Genomic DNA, 18,346 nt, shown 5'->3' with positions numbered 1-18,346 from the left:
AGATAAGTTTGCAACATGCTTTGCAAGCCGCTCTATTTCTAATTTGTTCTTCCTGTGAGCGATTTTGCTTGGTTATGTAAAATGTTAGCGTCAAAAGCAATATTGGTGCTTATGCCAATCTTTTGTGAACGCTGCCGCAACAGAATTTTGAGCCGCCAAACAAGCCTACCCCGATTGTCCCCCGGCTTTCCTCGTTAGCCTTAACACCGTATTTACCCCTCCGGAATTTAATAATAATATTTGGGGTTTTACGTGCCAAAACCACTTTCTGATTATGAGGCATGCCGTAGTGGAGGACTCCGGAAATTTTGACCACCTGGATTTCTTTAACGTGCACTTAATCTAAGCACACGGGTGTTTTCGCATTTCGTCTCCAACGAAATGCGGCCGCCGTGGCCGGGATTCGATCCCGCGACCTCGTGCTCAGCAGCCCAACACCATAGCCACTGAGCAACCACGGCGGGTACCTCCGGAATTTCAAAATATATATTCCACCCCAAAGCGAAGGACTTTAAGTATACGCGGACCTCGTTTAATCTCTTTAGCTATAGCTATGCACTCTCGATTTTCGAAGCACGAGACGTTCCGTATCTTAAGATTATTAATATTATTATTATGATTACATTTTAAGTGCAGCAGCACAACGCTCCGTAGCTGTTTGTGGGCAGTATATAATAAACATTTATTATTATTATTATTATTATTATTATTATTTTATATTATTATTATTATTATTATTATTATTATTATTATTATTACTACTACTACGTGAAATTGAGTAGCCGCCACCATTATAAGGTGACTAAACTTTCTATACAGCATTCGAACGGAATAAACAGCCTGGGTAGACCCGGACCAGAACTCCGGCTTGCAGCGCCCTTCGGCCTCTTTCTTGATCGCACCGTTACCGCGATATTGTCCTCTAACGTGCCTCGTGGCAAGCTGTCTCCCGCAACAGTTGCGCGGTTGTCTAGGCGAGACGCAAGCTGACCTCTGCGTTCTCGATCTCGATCTCCAGACCCTCGGCGACGATGTTCTCGTGGAAGATTCTCCGGTACCGCTCGTGCAGTCGGTTGCCGGTCTCCTCGTAGGCGAGCACGATGTCGATGCGCCGTAGGCCGTCGTGGAAGAACAGCGTGCGCTGCTGCTCCGTCAGCACGGGTCCTGAAGTTTCGTCTTCCTCCTCTTCGTCCTCCTCGGTTTTGGCAGAGTCCTGCAGTCGCCGCATCAGATACGGCGATCACACGCGCCTTGGGAGAGTGTTTGTACAAATGCGAAATTTTAACGCGACAGCGTTGAGGAGCTCGTGTCACAGAAAAGCCGGTGTCGGCGTCGTCGGCGTTGGCCGTGAGCGATAAATACCAGCAGGCACATCATGAATAAAAAACAACTTGCAACATGGGCTGGGTGGGAATCGAACCAGGGTCTCCGGAGTGTGAGACGGAGACTCTACCACTCAGCCACGAGTTCGATGCTTTTTCTCTGGACGAGAGCGAAATGTGGAGCTAAATTGGAGGAACTGCACAATCTGACTTTCTCTTGTCCTTAACCCTTTTCATCGTACATAACAATCATTATCCTACGCCGTGTCACGTCGCTCTGAAAGGGGCAAGATCTACGACAATGATTTGTAGATAGAAAGAATGAACGAAGAAGACGCGCATACAAAATGCAGGGTGTCCCACGTAACTTGAGGCAAGAATTTAAAAGTGAAGGGCGCGTCGGAAGCGAATTGAACCGAACGCATACTTTTTGCTGCGGCCTATAGTAACTCGGACATTTCTTTTGTTTTCCCCATAACTCACTAATTAATTAACTAAATTTAATTACCCGACATTTTAATTATTGGCTGAGGACCCCAAGTTTGATACGCAGATTTGTAGAGAACCTTCAGAAACCGCCGATGGAGTGGTTTCCTGTACGATACGTCTCATGTAGTCCTTTCTTCCGAGTTACAAAGAAGGCCCGCGAAATATAAAAAAAGAACGGCGTGACGGAGCGTTTGCGCAGTGGTATTGTGCTGCTTTCAAGTGTGCGTTCGGTGAACAAGGTCGGCTGCATCGAGACTGGCGACGAGAAAGCGGCAGGGTGTTCTTTATCTCATCGGCAGCGCTCGGCCAGCAGCATGCAATTTCGCCATCATCAGATAGGAACCGACCTTGTTCACCGAACGCACGCTTGAGAGCAGTACGATACCAATGCGCAAGCGCTCCGTCATGTGGCTTTTTTCATATTTCGCGGGCTTTCTTTGCAGCCCTGAAAAAAAGACTGCGTGAGACGTACAGTAAAGGAAGCAACTCGATCTGTAGTTTCTGAACGTGTTTTACAAATCTACGTATCATACTTGGGGTCATCAGCCAATAATTACAAAGTTGGGTAATTAAACTTAATTAAGTAGTGAGTTATGGGGAAAACTAAGTGTTGTCTGACTTACTATAGGTTATTGCGAATAGTGTGCGTTCGGTTCAATTCGCTCCCAACGCGCCTTTCATTTTTAAGTTCTTGGATCATATTATGTAGGACACCCCGTATACATATGCTGACAAAGGCTGGACCTTGGGATAACGTTTCAGTTTTACAGTATGTCATAGTAATAATCACCAATCATCGGTGTACTTCGATTAGACTCTCTGCGCTTACTACATTTTTGTCAGAAACGCTATAAGGCATGCTGGGGCGGGTGCAGCCCGCTGCTCAACAGCAAGTACCAAGCGCGCAGCGTTAAAGAGATGCGCTCAAAATTTATGACGATCGCCACTGTTTGTCCATATATATATATATATATATATATATATATGGCGCAGGATGTTTATAGGGTGCAATAACTTTAAATGATGCGCACCATCAGAAACTGCCTCTCGTCCATTTCTTTCATTTCATCTGAGGTACAATGAGATTTGTCCTTTAATGCTACAGGCCTTCCCTACCTAGGAGGCCATGAGACTTTCTTTAGCCATCTTGACAGAGACATAGGGGATGCACAGAGTTGAAGAAGCTGAGCACAAAATGGGTGGGTAAAATTGTGTTACATTTGTACTCTAAAGGCAAGCAAACAAACAATTTGCGTAGAAACCATCAGAGATGATCGACAATGTTACCGACAGTTTGAGCAATCATAAGCGGTCGCGAACACTGCATGACATCCGAATGGGGACTCAATGGAAAGTTTGGCAAAAAGATTATTTGCCACAGTTGTCAGTGCCGTTGCAAATCATGTACATACAGGAGAGGCGTCGCGTCTCCATTGTAGCCTCATCGTGTGAGCGTCATGCTGTCATGTCGTTTGCGGACTTCCATCGGTTGTTGCAATAGATGTTCTCTTACTGCTATTTGTTTAGCATTGTTGTGGGTACGCAGCGGTTACGCAAGAAGCAGTTTTGTGTCTTCGAGTTCCTCCGACGTGGAATTTAACTTGGGTGCTATTCCGATTGCCTTTTATGGCGCGCACAACTGAATCAAGCTTCTGTTTATATTTTAATACGGAGGGAAATTGAGGTATAATGCTTTGCTGTTGCTGTGCTCTACTTCAACTCTGTGCTTTTTGTGAACGCTACAGACGAGCCACAGGATGGTTAAATCAGTTCTATGATAGCTCTGCAACTGAGACATTGGTAACGTTGTCGAAGCCTTCGACGACAGTGAGGTGACAACTTGCGTTCTAGTCATCGTACGTTTTTAAAGCGAACGCTTTACTGGCCGCGAACTTGCGACTTCGCCGTGACGGTGCTCCGAGGAGGCACATGACGTCACAACGCGCGCCTTGTGGCGGATATTTAATTCTATCTCGCTCCCTAGTCACTACTGCGCATGCGCCACTAGTAGCACCGAGCCACAGGTGTTCTGCCGCACCGCAGCGCCGCGCCTTTCCGCCGCCGCCGTTTGGTATGACGTAACATCGCGTTCCTTGTCATTGCGCTCGCCCAAGCTCGCTTCGCGAGCTGCGTCGCATGCCTGATAACGTATCGGAGGATTGGAAAGGAGAGCTCGCGTGCGCCGCAACCACATTTGAGGCAGTAGTATGGACAGCGATAATTCTGATAAGCAGGAGGAGGCCTGGAATCGACTTTGAAACTAGATGAAGAGGAAGCGAATCCCCCAGGAAACAGACGAACAGCGCGCCGAACGACTGGCTAAACGCCGCAACATAGCTAGACAACCAGGCTAACCTGGACTTGCAATCAAGATTAAGCAAGGCTAACTATGCTATGCCTTAGCTTTCGCTACTTGTATCCTGGCACAGCCGAGCTAAGCCACTGCCAATTTTTTGAACCGCGCTCTCACCTCAGGTAACGCGTCGCCAGCCGATGCTGCGGTCCCTTCCGTGACGCTGGTCCCCTCGGAGGATCTTGTCTTCTCGGAGGATCTTGTCTTCTCGGAGGATCTTGTCTCCTGTCCGCGCATGCTCTGAAAACAGGTGCGTAGAAAAGAGGAACGCAGCCCCGTGAGTTTATTTTCGAAAATAGCAATGCGCAGGTCTGCTCGTAGATCACACGATCTGTTCAATCGAGACCTTATGTCGAAACATTAATTGTGGGACGTCTACGTTTAGACTCGTCTGTGTATACCGCATACTTACAACTATTCGGTTTCAACTTTTTTACAGCGTTTCAACTTTTCATGCACCATTGTGCACTCCCAATAACTGGTCCTCTATTTTTTTTTCACAATGCGAGCTTTGTGAACTTTCAGTTCAGCGCATCTCTGACCGCCACCAGACGTATATAATGCATGAGCTTGTTATCGCTTCTGTTTTGGAAAGTTGGCAATGCATATAAAGTATCGAGTATTTTATTCTCTTGTGTTTGCACTGCTTTTAGATTGGTCACTAATAACGTGAAACAAAGTGGAAATGTAGAAGCAAATCACACCCTGAATACCAGACTAGTTTGAGGCTTGTATGATAACTATAAAAACTCACCGATAATAAGGTCCCCTTACAGTATGAGCAGAGCACCCTTACGAGATAACGTAAAAGCGTTATCTGACGGCGAGATTTGTGGAACCAGGCCGTGATATCATAGATGCAAGGGTCACGCACTACAGTAATCACGGGTCATCATGCCGCACTGCTAACAGTGCAGAAAGCAGCGCATAATTCGGATCCACTGATTACCAGTCCATTTTCAGCGGCCTCTTAAAGGACATCATGACCTGACATGAGCACTCGCCGTACATCTTCTGGACCTGTGTACCACGTGACAGACTAAATAGAGGTGCGCTGGCATTCTCACTGCATGTCTTGCTTTTGCTACTTAAATTAGCACGTCTGCTAGAGCTGCTGGCTATCCGCATCTACAGGCCGGCAGCCTAACTGACGCCGCGACTGCCAACACGGAGGCCTTGGGGCGACTAGGTGTGCGTGGCGCTACCTCATTACAGAAGCACCTCTCGCCTGCGCCGAGCTTTCTTCTGACTGCTTTACACTGACACACCAAAATAGGTTTCCTAATTGGGTAGGTATTTGTGTTTTTTGTTGGCTGCAGTTTATAGGAAAACAGCGCTGAAATTTCTAGCAGCGACAGCAGCGCCATAACACAGCCTAGCGAGCGATGGAACCAGTTATTAGCAGTACAGACTTCAATTCGCGTCAGCAGTTTCTCCTCTCCTCTTGAGGGGTATGTGCCCAGCGCCTGACCAGACACGGAATCGGCGTGCTAGAACGTGTGAGCGCATGCACTCCTCAAAAGGCCACGTGGTACAGCCAAAGCTAAGCCAGACCCGTCGAACATTATCGAATGTTGATATAGGCATGCGTCTGTCATCGTTCAAGATTTAATACGATTTCTTTGGCTTCCCTATCGGACGACCACCGCACATTTTACTAGGGCAGTTAGGCTGCCATGGCCCGCCATAGTGGCTTAGTGGCTATGGTGTCGCGCTGCTAATGCGAGGTCGTAGGATCTAATCCCGGCCGCGGCGGCCGTATTTCGATAAGTGCAAAATGCAAAAAAAACGGCAGATACTACGCTCAGTGGGTATCGATGTTATCCGAGGCAGTGTGCGAGGAGCCTACCGAGCTAACGAAACGACCTTAAGAGCACCAAGACGTAGCCCGCTGCTTCATGACTTTAATAAACCGCATGCCATGACATTCATGTCACGACCTATCATTTATATTCGCCAAGCACTCCTGTCATACTATGTCAGTTGTTGTACATACCAAGTTGACGAAACGACCGCGATAGCACAAAGACGTATTAGAGGCTCGAATGCGCAAGATTTGGACGACACACACGGAAGAGAAACACATACCACAGAGCGCTACTTGCAACTATCGTTTTATTCCCTCGTCAATGGAATAAGTACTGGAAGGTACTCGGGGGGAGGGGTGGAGGGTTACAACAAAAAACAAAAAGATTTTTACAAACATGGCCATCCAGCAATGCCAAGCGTTTTTGCCAAAATCTTTTTGTTTTTGTTGTTACCCACCTTTCCCCCTTCCGAGTATCTTCCAGCATTTATTCAATTGACAAGGACATAAAACGATAGTTGCTAGTAGCGCTCTGTGGTATGTGTTTCTCTTCTGTGTGTGTCGTCCAAACGTTGCGCAATCGAGCCTCTAATATGCTATACCAACACGCCCAGTCCTCAACCTTACCAAAACGTAGGCGGCTGTTTCATGACTTACATGACACATATTACGATATCCATGCCATGACCGATCATTTATGCTTTTCATATACTCATGGCATACTATGCGAATTTTGGTGCATATGAAGGTAATGAAACGGCCATGAGAGAACGAAGACGCAGGCGGCTAGATAGATTCTGTCGTAGTGGCAAATGCTCGTCAAGAAACGCTTCGCATTTTAAATGCCCCGATCACGCGCATTGGGGGCACGTTAACGATCCCCTGGTGGTCAAAATTAATCAGGAATCCTCCACTACGGCATGCCTCAAAATCAAATCGTGGTTTTGGCACGCAAGACCCCAGAATTCCTTCATATATTGGCGGAGCACCTCCCGGCTAGAGCTGGTTTCTGACATACAACAGGCATAGCCAATGGCTTGCGAGATTGCATTGTGTCGTCGAACGAGCATCGTTAAGATCAGTTGCCCAGTGGGTCTTGCTGTACGCTGACATTCCGTGTGCATAACGCGTTCGGTGCTTGCCGATTCCTAATGGGGCTCAGAGGAAGGCATATGACAAACCAATCTGCCCAGCAGTACGTCTTGGCCCGCGTTTTGTAATCCAAATCTGGGCACTAAAATTCCGCCGTGTTGTTAAACTCCACGTCGATGTCGCTTTGAACCTATCAGGGAAACGTATAGCGGTGCCGTGGGGGCTGATCAGCTGAATGCGGAACTAACAATTTTACGAAATAGGGAAATACGGAAGTACGGCAGAACTTGACAATTTTCTGCGGAGGGTTCTTGGTCCTTTCTGTCGTGCGCTCATTTGACCTGCTATAGTGATGCGTCTGACGTGAGGTGCACGCGCGTCGCCCTTCACGTGACAGACCGGATTGATCCTCGCCCTGTCATCGGCGCGACTTCTGGAACACAATCCACAAGGATTGTGTTATCTCTGTGCCTGCTCACCGAACTCAGTGGTGAACTCCCCCATTCTTTGGGCTTTGTAGATGGCTTCGTAGACGGCTTCGCAGGCGGCTTCGCAGGCGGCTTCGTAGGCGGCTTCACAGACGGCTTCACAGACGGCTTCACAGGTGACTTCACAGGTGACTTCGCAGGTGACTTCGCAGGTGGCTTCGCAGGTGGCTTCGCAGGTGGCTTTGCAGGTGGCATCGCAGGCGGCTTAGTAGGTGGCTTCGCAGGCGGCTTAGCAGGTGGATTTTTCGCGGGAGGCAGTTTCGGTGGCGGTGACGGCTTTTTGTGCACTTCCTGCGTCGGTGACGGCTTTTTGGGTGCTTCCTGCGTCGGTGACGGCTTTTTGTGCACTTCCTGCGTCGGTGACGGCTTTTTGGGTGCTTCCTGCGTCGGCGACGGCTTTTTGGACGCTTCCTGCGTCGCGCATCCGAAAAGGCGCAAAGCGCGACTCGTTAGTCCTAGTTCACCGCTAAAAAACGAGCGCAGCCTCCTGCGCACACCATCAATTTGGGAGCTGTGCGGACTAAATTGTAACCAGTGCGATTAGCAGCTCAATTAAAGCCACAGTAGCAAGAGGACTACTACCACTGTATGCATCCAGTCCTGATTTCGCGTCGCTCTTTAAAGGCATAGCAACAAATTACCGCGCTTACATTTCTTCATATAAAAACAATGATTACTTTCGCGTATTGAAATAAATTTAAAACGCAGAAATGCTTCCGGTAGACAACGGCTGGATCAATTTGAATATGCGTGTCGCATTTAAGAGAGTAAGGAGAGTTCTACCGACTGCATGACGCAGTATGTCGAAATAGCACTTCGTAGTTCTGCGAAAGAATTGGCGAGAATAACTAAGTTAAAGAATATTTAAATATCAAGGCATCTCCTGCAACGCATGAATCGCACAAATATAATGGCTAAATTTATACTTAACGTGAAACTGTTATTGTTCGCAAGGGTATTGCAATACAAATCATTGCTATGCTTTTTTTTTTTGGTGCAAAACGCATCAGTGATGTCCATTGCATACGTCTGAATAGGTGCAGTTTGCAGAATTGTGAGTGTGAAATTGATACTTGCTTTTCGTTAAGTCGCGATTTCCAATCAATCTTCTTTAAAAAAAATGACATGTGATTCGTAAAAACCTACTGGCCACAATCGGTACTTTGAAACTTTTTGCGCTTAAATATTCCATAAATCTCATCAAGACCAATACAGCGGTTGGTGAGAAAAAGTATTTCCCCGTTCTCCTGTATTTAGGACCGAACTTCTGAGGCGGAGCCTAATTATAACGTCATTCATTCATTCATAGGCTGTATGCGCTGGCGTCGTCCAGACTATCTCATTGTTGTACAGCCTGCATGGCATAACCTATACTTTATATTTATCCGCTTATCTCCAGCCGCACTGTATAAAACTGAACAGGACAACAAAATGGCGTACGTGACGTCATGTGAATAGTCTTCATTGATAGATAGATAGATAGATAGATAGATAGATAGATAGATAGATAGATAGATAGATAGATAGATAGATAGATAGATAGATAGATAGATAGATAGATAGATAGATAGATAGATAGATAGATAGATAGATAGATAGATAGATAGATAGATTCATTGTAATAACGGCTTCGAGAGGCACCTTGCTTCCAGGCTTGCTTACGGTACTCTTCGAAACCTTCTGAGCCTCTGGTGTTTCGTAGGACTTTTCCCCCTTCACCGGAGGCGTGTGCACCAATTTCTGTCATGCAAGAGAGAAAAAGTGAATTAAATTTCTGAGTACCTGCCTGCGGTCCTGAGCTCGCTAACAACCAAGAATTCAATAGAAGCTCTGTTCACAAAACAGCACCACACCTGTCCTGTGTGCTTTCGCTTTCTGCAGCGTAGTTCTCGAGAGATGCGGATACTGCATACTCTCGTTAATTCTACTTTGGTTAATTCGATTTTTCACTTAATTCGAACGGACTGACACGATACGCTGATATGGAAGTAAAACTCGTTTAGTTTGAACTCAAAAATATACCGTTCGGTATTCTTTTCTTCTGCATTCTTTCAAGACTCCGTGTTTAATAATAGCTTCAATAATAATTACTACTAGTGGAAATTGAGGCTGACCCCCTATTTTATTTCAATCTTGTGCGGCAACCTAAATATAGGTGCGTCAGTTTGTTGTCGGAAATTCTAGACTACGTTCCCACGTTTTAGACGTGGCACTGTAAAAGTTGCTGAAACCGGATAGGTTTAGTGTCCGATTCCTTTAAAATCCAGTGCAGACCTTTCTTAACGGTAAACAGTAAACTAAAGGTAAGCACACGCGATGTAAAATTCTATGACGCCATGGATGGTCGGTGCGAGAAAGCTTCAGGGCAGTGTCGCCAAGTGGCTTTTGTTTTAGCTTATCTGTCTTAACGCAGTTCCTGTCGTGGTAACAGATGCAGGGTTGCTTTTGCATAAGTGAAGTTTAGTGTGATCTGTACATCCCACCGCCCAACGAGTTGCAGCATCGCAGACGACCGAGCCAGCTCTGCAGCGAGTGTCGGACGTAACAAAGTTTTGCTCACTCTCGCGACCACCTTGTGCCTCATGACGTCACGACGCGCGTATCTCCCGTTCAAGCTAAGCCTAAGCTGGTTCGTAGAAAAGCTACCATGGCAAATTAAGGGCTCTCTAAAGCTAGTCGTTATGTACGCGTATATATGGTGTGAAGGTCGATCTCCAATTAGCGCAAGAAATGAAGTCTTAAAGACATGTCGCAGCTTCTCGCCTTGTGCTTAATCATCGTGCTCTTCTCCGTACGCGTATCGTGATCCTCGGCATCCTTCTTGACGTTCTTGCCATGCGTTGCTGTCTCTTGCTTGGCCTTGGCTTTTGCCTTGCCTTTCTGATTCGTTTCGATCTCGGCATATATTTCTGCCTCAGATGACTCAGCCTCATCAGCCTCGTCATCCTCCGAAGATTCACGTGCTTTGTCCTTCCCCACTCTATCCCTGCCAGCTTTCTGACGAGACAACGTCTCCCCATCCGCTTTACTATTGCTCGCTTGGTCTCTCATTGGCTTGCCCTTGTCCTTCCGGGCTCCCGCCGTGACAGGTTTTTGTTTTTCCATCATGGCCTTATCGAGGATGTCTTTGCCCGGCTTCTTGCCCACACTGCCCTCCTTAGTAGCGACTTCGCGAGGTTTGCTTTCTTTTTCTGCATTTTCCTCATCTTGCTCTGGTTCCTTATTCTTGCTTGCCGATGCAGCCTTCGCTGGCTTTTTGTGAATGACCGTAACGCCTGCGAACGGAACTATGGTGATAACCGGTGTGGCGGTAAACGTTGAAATTTTAAAGGATATGAAACAGTACTGGAATAGTTCTCATTCAGCTCTTGTTCATTTCGGCAGTTTGGTATTCAATATCTTCGAATATATCTTCAATGCCGAATAGTAGTATGTTATATATCTCTCAGGAGTATTTCGTGGATAAGCCTGTAATGCAACTGTCGACTAGGAACTTGGATTATCTCTATTAGACTACAGGAGACCGAAATACTAAGCGTGGTCCTGCGATCTCTTCCCGAACAACTGTAGCGCGCGCAGTTTTTGCGAAAGTTGACGCATAGAAGCATGCGCTAGTCAACTATCATGCGAAACAGCCAATATTTTGCGCGAGAACTTGCACTTGTAAAATTTAATGATGTCTCGTTTATATATCTTATATATCTCTCAGGAGTATATATATATACTCTTCCCGAACAACTGTAGCGCGCGCAGTTTTTGCAGAAGTTGCATAGAAGCATCCGCTAGTCAACTAACATACGAAACAGCCAATATTTTGCGCGAGAACATGCACTTGTAAAATTTAATGATGTCTCGTTTTCTCTGTTTCTTCATTCACGCCCTTGCGCCATAATACGCCATTCATCATCTCCTTTCGTGCTGTGACGAAATTTGTTGTGTCGGCTTTTTACGAAAAAAAAAAGAAGAAATTGGTAGTTTCGGTAGATGGGCGACGCACTGAAGGCCAGCGATTGCACGGTTCAGCAATGCGCCAGAACTGCTCGGATGGTGTTTTAACTATAGGATGGTGCATCAAAATTTCTGTCACACTTAAAATCTTTAATACGCCTTGTAGGGCCTGCAGTGACGCTGCACAAGCGCCACTGCGCTGCCTGTAGAGGTCGCCCCACATTCAGCGTTTTTCCGGCGTTTTGTGGCGTTTCGTCACCCGGCGTTGCTCGGCGTAATGAGCGCAGGCCTATCAGAGCTGGTCTGCATGCCGCTCGTGTGGTTGGACGCCTTCTGTGGCGGCGTTCACGCGTCGACGCCGAGAGACGCGACGCCCGAAAACGCCGGTTAAAACGCTTAATGTGGCGCGGCCTTAAGGAGTGGCTCCAGTAAAACTGTACATCACTTTTCGACGATGCACGAACAGCAATATTATTTTACGCTTTTTAATAGCCTGAAGAAATTTGAAATAAAAGGAATACGCTGTAAGTAATGTATTTTGTAATTTTCTTTGCGTGGTACAATTCTCAAAAAGGCTGAGGAATAATTGCGTCCAGAACATAAGACCTGGTTTGAGCAAACTTGGAGGTTGAATAATTATTTACATACCTTGCATATGCGGCACACATATAGACAAATATATACTGAGCACTAGGGTGACGACGACGGCAACGATTCGCCTGAAGTGTCCATGTAATTGGTATCGCAATAATGTCTTACATCCTGTGGTGTTCAATATGAGCCGCAACGCGCGAGCCGGGGAAGCAACAACGCTATCGATAAAAAAAAAATGGAGAGGGATTCACAATTTCAGCGATGCGCATACCTCTGCTTTCCGCCGTCTGGCTTATTCTTCGTGGAACGCTGACACACTGTTATCAATAATACACAATAATACACATGAACGTATGTCTCAGTGCCAGAGCCACCGCTCGAGCGCAGAGGCGTGCTCCCTAAAGGGCTGCCTAAGTAGTGTCTTCCTCTCTTCAACCACTCTCCTTCTCTCCCGGCCCACGCGTTGCAGCTCGCATTGAGCGCGATAGTACGTACTGTTTTTGGCGTTTCAGGGGTTTCACTTTGTGTTTACTAACTTCGCTGCACACCCTGACATTAGAGTGCGTATTCAGTGGATTCCGAGTCACACAGGGATTAGAGGGAACGAAGTGGCACATGCCACATCCCGCGCAAATCTCCCGGGCCCTCCTCTGTGGTGGCCGGACCCATTCAGTCTGAATGAGCAATATGCCTTCGCGCGGGCGGAAAGGCGCGAAAAACTTGACGATTTACTAAACAACTCCATGAAGTATCCACAAGCGCACACACACACGAATCGAAGAGAGGCGGTACTATGGAGCCGTGCACAGGCGCGCACTCCCTCTTGTCCCCGCACTTCGAACACTACATACAAGGTTTGCCTGGTAAACCTGCTTGCATGGCATGTGGCAGCTTCCCGGATAATGCTCACATTCTGTGGGATTGTCCGGGGAGCCGTCTCGCTATTCAGACTAGCCTTGCCAAACTCTCACCCACCCGTAGACCTACGACACTGGAGGAGTGGCTGGAGGACTCCTCCTCCGACTACGTACGTGCCATGATCGAGCTCATCACGATGCTCGGCTTGGCAGACAACTAGAACAAAGCGGGCGAACCCGGACCGGGGTTCTTGAATAAAGTTTATTCTCTCTCTCTCTCGCTGAAGGACCGTTTCTGAAGCGCTAGGAAGATGGCCGCATGATACGTGTCCCGGCTGCTGCATTTTAGTCCTGTGGTTCCATGAAATCCGCATCGGATATGTTCGGCATTGTCTCTAATGTACATGCAGTCGTTTGTGATGAACATTTAACGATAATAAGTATTGTGTGTACGTTATCTGGTTATTGATCATAGATGCGAAGATGCGCTCCGTATTTCTAACAAGACACACACACTATGTAGCATGTCATTTTTTTATGCGAACAGGGATTCCTTCGCCTGTCTTGTTATAACTGTGCAGCGAAACTTTACACACGCACATTTAGCTATGCCGATACACAGAGAAAGAACAGACGTAATGCAATATCTCGCCTTTTCCGTCTTTATGGGCTGAGGTTTGGGCTCAGTCTTGGACAGAGGCTTAGACTCGAGCTTCCGCAGAAACCTAGGTTGAAACTTGGGCCTCGGCTTGGTTTCAAGCGCGCTTTCCTCATCATCAGCACCGTGAGGCTCCACCGGATGTTTCTCTGCGAAAAACAAAAACAAAAACAGAACGCTGTCAGTTTCTTGTAATATCCATGACGTCTCTAACGCAGGTGAACGTGAAATTGTTCTTATTTATAAATGAGAATAGGCAAAATATTACCGACACGACGTACTTGCAGAAATGTTTTTGGTGGAAACAAGATAGCGACCATCTAGCCATCGACCTTTCGCTAGGGCGTAAGGACACTTCCTTTCTAAACTGCTTGGCCGGAGTACCTCAAGCACTGCCGCACATCGCAGTGTTTTTTGAGTGTTGGTTGGCATTGTTTCCCAACAGACCGGTGGGAAATGTGGCTTAGCCCAGAGGGGCTCTCAAAGGAAAAGTATATGATGTCCCACAGTAACCGATTTAAGTGGTGAGACATACATTTAGATGATCAACCTCGCTCAGAACAAGTTCAACGCAACGTTCAAGCGACTCTACGAAATGTGTCGCTCACGATGAAGGCACAAAGCTTAATGTGCAGCAGCAACGTCACTACTGACAAATCACGTTTGTAGCACCATTTGCGGCATTTAATGGATCACTGATATGTTCTTGAAGATAATGATCGAGCAATTCTAGAGTACCGTAAGAACTCGCATATATTAAGACATTTTTGCCAAATTACCAGCGTCCCAAATTTTCGCCTCGTACAATACGCGGATCCAAACCGAAATTTGAGCCACGAATCGGGCTCAAATTTTTGGCTTCGTTATTGCTGCGTGGCTACGACCATCATGCTCATCGACTTCTAGCGTACAGAAGGTGCCATTTAGAGACGGCGTGATCTTGGCCGTCATAACGTGCTGACATAGTGAGTGCGCATATCTGCAGTGACGAGCTAACATGCTGACCACGTGAAAAACACACTACATGCAAAAGGCACTTTTTTTTCTCCCCAGTGAAGCCGGCATAGATGAAGACCACAAAAGCAGCACTCAGCTGCCTTCAAAAGGAAGATTTTAGTAGCATAGAAAAGGGGATGACGATGATTGAAGCGCCGATGTAAATGCTGGGTTTGCCTCACTCATATCATGATGAAAATTCGCTATTCCCAAACCTCGCCTCCGATTATGTGTCGGTGTTTAACCGTGCGAAGAATGTAGTTCCACTGCAAGCGAAGGCAAGCATCGATCACTATACTTGCGTCGTCACTCTGTAATTCGGGGCGAGGCTGTGTTGAAGAAGGTTAGACTGGCCTTCGTACGGCGGCCTCTTCGCGTGAGGTTGGCATCACAATAGCTTCCTAGGTATTACCTTATTTTCCGCTCTCCACGTTCTAACCACGGCGTACGCTTCCTTTCTGCTCAACTACAGCAGTGCAATGATCACTATTTGCTGCTGTGCCAGTTGGCTCATGCTTTTATCGACGTTTAGGACGCTAGGTATAAATGACAAAAAATAAAAGGCACACAAAATAGCGTCCACTTCAATCGGCACCAGTCTGTTGTCGAGGCAATCTGTCAGGTACCGTGTGTGGTACGTTGCAGAGATGATATATGTAATTAGCAGGGAAGACTGCGTATAAGACCGAAAAGAACAAAAAGCAGGGCTCCATATACGAGAAATGTAACGTATTACTATTTGTTGCTGGACTAGCTGATTTGTGCTTTTATCGACGAATCAGCTAGCCCAACAACAAGTTGCAATAAGTTACATTTCCCCAGTGAACTAAGTTCATCAAGTTGCGCCTAATGCTTTCGATCTCAAACTTGTGTGTAAATCACAAAGTGTGCCGGATTGAGAGTGCTCAAGGATGAATACCTGCCAGAACAGGTAAAAAACAATAAAATACCAATGTAACCACTGCGGAATAAAGATTTCGATGGCATTTTTTATAGCTACGCTACATTGAACTTTGAAGGCTGGTAGTGTTGAAACGCGTCAGGCTAATGAAAGCCTGTAGCGGTAGACTGAACTTCTAGAACCAGATCGGAAAGTTGTTTTTTGCTAAACGCCAACGCATGGTAGATTCGACATAAGCACTACAGAATATTGGGCGTGGTTTAACCTTGATCAATGCAATGTCGCTTGAACCAGAATGATATAACCAGCCGTCATGGAAAGAGATTACCCACCGCAAAGCGCCGCTGATCTTGACAAACCTGCTCGGATTCGTGCGGGCTTTGAGCGTGTGATGAACGGACGCTGGGACATTGTGGCGACTTTGGTCGCCGTCCGCTGCCGCAACAGAAAAGGCTCGGCTTGGGCTGAGAACCGTAGTGCCCGCTTCGTTGCAACGGGGTGTAGTTGACGTCCCAACGTGGCTCCAACGATGAAAAGGTACAAGGTGAGTGGTGACCAAGAAGCGGCTGCGATGAGGCCACTCCTGGCGTCCATCTCCTAGAGGAAGGCCTCGTCTAGGATATCAGACGCACCCGTTCTGTGAGACGTCGCCACCATGGCTCGGAGGATGGCGAACCTCGGCTCCTTGTCGGGTAAGATCCAGCGATAGTTCGGCCTCGGATGGGTCAGAACGCGGCAGCCACAATCGGAGGGTAGCGATGATGATGATGATGATGTCCTTTATGAGTTTGGCGCTATTCGACCGCTGTCGTCGTCTTCTGTCTCTCGTGCGCTTCCTCTTCCTCTTGCCCTCGATGGCATGAATTTGGCGTTCCTAATTCGAACGGTCGGAGTGTCCAATCGGAAAGGCGTGTTTCGATCACTGCCATCTTCTTCTGGCTCTCGTTCCCCGTCCTCTTGCCGACGATGGATGAATTTGGCGTTCCATAGGAAACGTGATAATTTCTAATGGGCGTTTCGGAGGGCTGCAGTAGAAACACGGCAGCTGCTTTCGGGGCAGGTCATTCTATTGGAAGGCTGGGAGGTCTTGCCGTGGGTTCTAATGGTTGACCGATATCAAATGTCGAGCGGAGATCATGCCACGAAACAGCCCAGGCACTCTGCGCCAAAGCCGGTAGAGTGCATCTGAACAGAACTCTTGGAACCGATGTCACTCCGGAACAGTTTTAACATTTGTTCGGTCTTGCTTTCCCGACCGAACAGCGCGCCTTGTGGTACAATCCCGCAATTTGAGACGTTGTTCTATACCAAAAGGAGAATGCTACGTTGAGCGCTGTAGATGAACGCCGGTGTCGAATCTGCCATTTGAAATTCAACATTGTTCTGCGTCATGTGCACCGTTGACTATAGTTGAAAGAAAAATGCTGACTTGGTGCTTAAAATGCTAATCTAACCTCTGTTAGCCAACCTTTGTTAACTAAACAGAGGCTAACCTGCTTTGCGCGCTCTTGAATTTATCTTGTGGCATCATGCATGTTCCATATATTGGAGTTTGTTGGAGAAACCTGCTCTATTTCACAATCTTTTCAGGGACGCAACAGGTATATTAGTGGGGAACTGTTCACATTTTTACTTTTCAAGCCTTGTTCTTGCTTCGCTCCCGAGTAGCTTTACTAGGTGGTGCTCACTTTCTCCTGCTTAATTTACATGTGCAGAACTTTGTACTTCAAGGTCGGTGAGAGTACGCAGCGAATATTCGTCTCCATCAACTGATACAGACACGGAATGGCCTTTGCTGCCCTTTAGACTTACGGCCATGATAGCGGGCCCTAGTGGCCCTCTGCGCCATGAACCCAAGATTGATAGGGTCAATGAAACCAGCGTCACAACAGGCTAGCAAGGAGATAGAGATAATGAGAACGAAAGCGTTCAGAAAATGCTGAAACACCTGGTAGAGTCAATGCGCGCGATTCTCTGTGGTCTCCAGAATCCGGCCGCTAAAAGCACTGTGCAGGTGCTCACCATATTGAAGCCGCTTATCGCAGCTCTTTACATGCTGTAAAGTTTTTGCTTGGCGTCTGTGCTGCTCGCGCATGGGACGACCACACACCAGTTTCCTCTTAGCGTCTTTATCTGTAGGTTCACTTGAACTAGTGACTACGGACAAGATATAGAACCCGGCAGTGGCTTCATGGAAGATATTTCTACATGTTTATCATCAAAATGTTGAATTTGCTTTCACTGTAGTGCATCACTCTTTCTGTTTCATCATCATCTCTCGTCACACCTTCATATCCCCATTCACCCTCTTCCTGCGCAGAGTAGCAAACTAGGGCGCGCTGGCTCAGACCAACCTCTCTGTCTTCTTTCAAGGTCTCTCTCTCTTTCTTGTATTTGAAACAGTGCAGTTTGGATATCCGTTATCGACGCCTGTCCAATTTTTTTCCTGGCAACCTTACGTCTTGTGATGCGTTTTTCACGGTCAGCGAGTCGTCTGCTTCTGCGGCCGAAATTTCGCCATTGGTCAGTTCTTGGTGACATTCGAATCTTCTTGAATCAGTCCTCCGCAGTTTCTTTTGCCTTGTCGTTCAAGAGTAGTCACTTTCGATATGTAGCCCCCCCCCCCCCCCCCCTTTTTTTTTCTTTATTAGCGGAGCCATGATAGGCGACCTTCATCGCAGCATTGTGAGGTGAGTCGCTATGGAACTCTACTTGCAGAGACTGCGCTACTGGTGAATAGGGAGACATCAGCACGACGTGAAGGAGCCTTGAGATCGTCTTGACATCTCCCCATTTGTATTGCCAGTTCTCTGGTGCGTTTGAAAGTGATCACGAATCATC

General features: G+C 47.1%; 2 protein-coding genes across 8 annotated transcripts in view; one reads left to right on the top strand and one right to left on the bottom strand.

Moving 5' to 3' along the window:
* Nucleotides 1–18,346, top strand: part of LOC139059142 (uncharacterized) — a 161,568-nt gene that overhangs the window by 67,394 nt on the left and 75,828 nt on the right. The gene's annotated exons all lie outside the window — the stretch shown is intronic.
* The window catches only part of LOC139059141 (anoctamin-4-like), an 82,535-nt gene that overhangs the window by 54,454 nt on the left and 9,735 nt on the right, over nt 1–18,346 (bottom strand). For 2 of the 4 annotated variants that reach the window (XM_070537120.1, XM_070537117.1), the window contains exons 3-7: nt 13,603–13,757; nt 9,193–9,291; nt 7,543–7,962; nt 4,282–4,404; nt 992–1,213 (exon numbers count right to left, since the gene is read on the bottom strand). In XM_070537120.1, coding sequence (XP_070393221.1) covers nt 992–1,213; nt 4,282–4,404; nt 7,543–7,962; nt 9,193–9,291; nt 13,603–13,757 — 1,019 coding nt within the window. Of the gene's footprint in view, nt 1–991; nt 1,214–4,281; nt 4,405–7,542; nt 7,963–9,192; nt 9,292–13,602; nt 13,758–15,837; nt 16,260–18,346 lie in introns of those variants that run through there. The other 2 variants (XM_070537119.1, XM_070537118.1) reach the window with 2 other exon arrangements.

The sequence above is a fragment of the Dermacentor albipictus genome, chromosome 4, assembly GCF_038994185.2.
Source record: "Dermacentor albipictus isolate Rhodes 1998 colony chromosome 4, USDA_Dalb.pri_finalv2, whole genome shotgun sequence".
Lineage (NCBI taxonomy): Eukaryota > Metazoa > Arthropoda > Arachnida > Ixodida > Ixodidae > Dermacentor > Dermacentor albipictus.
This window is presented reverse-complemented; position numbering and strand designations above follow the sequence as displayed.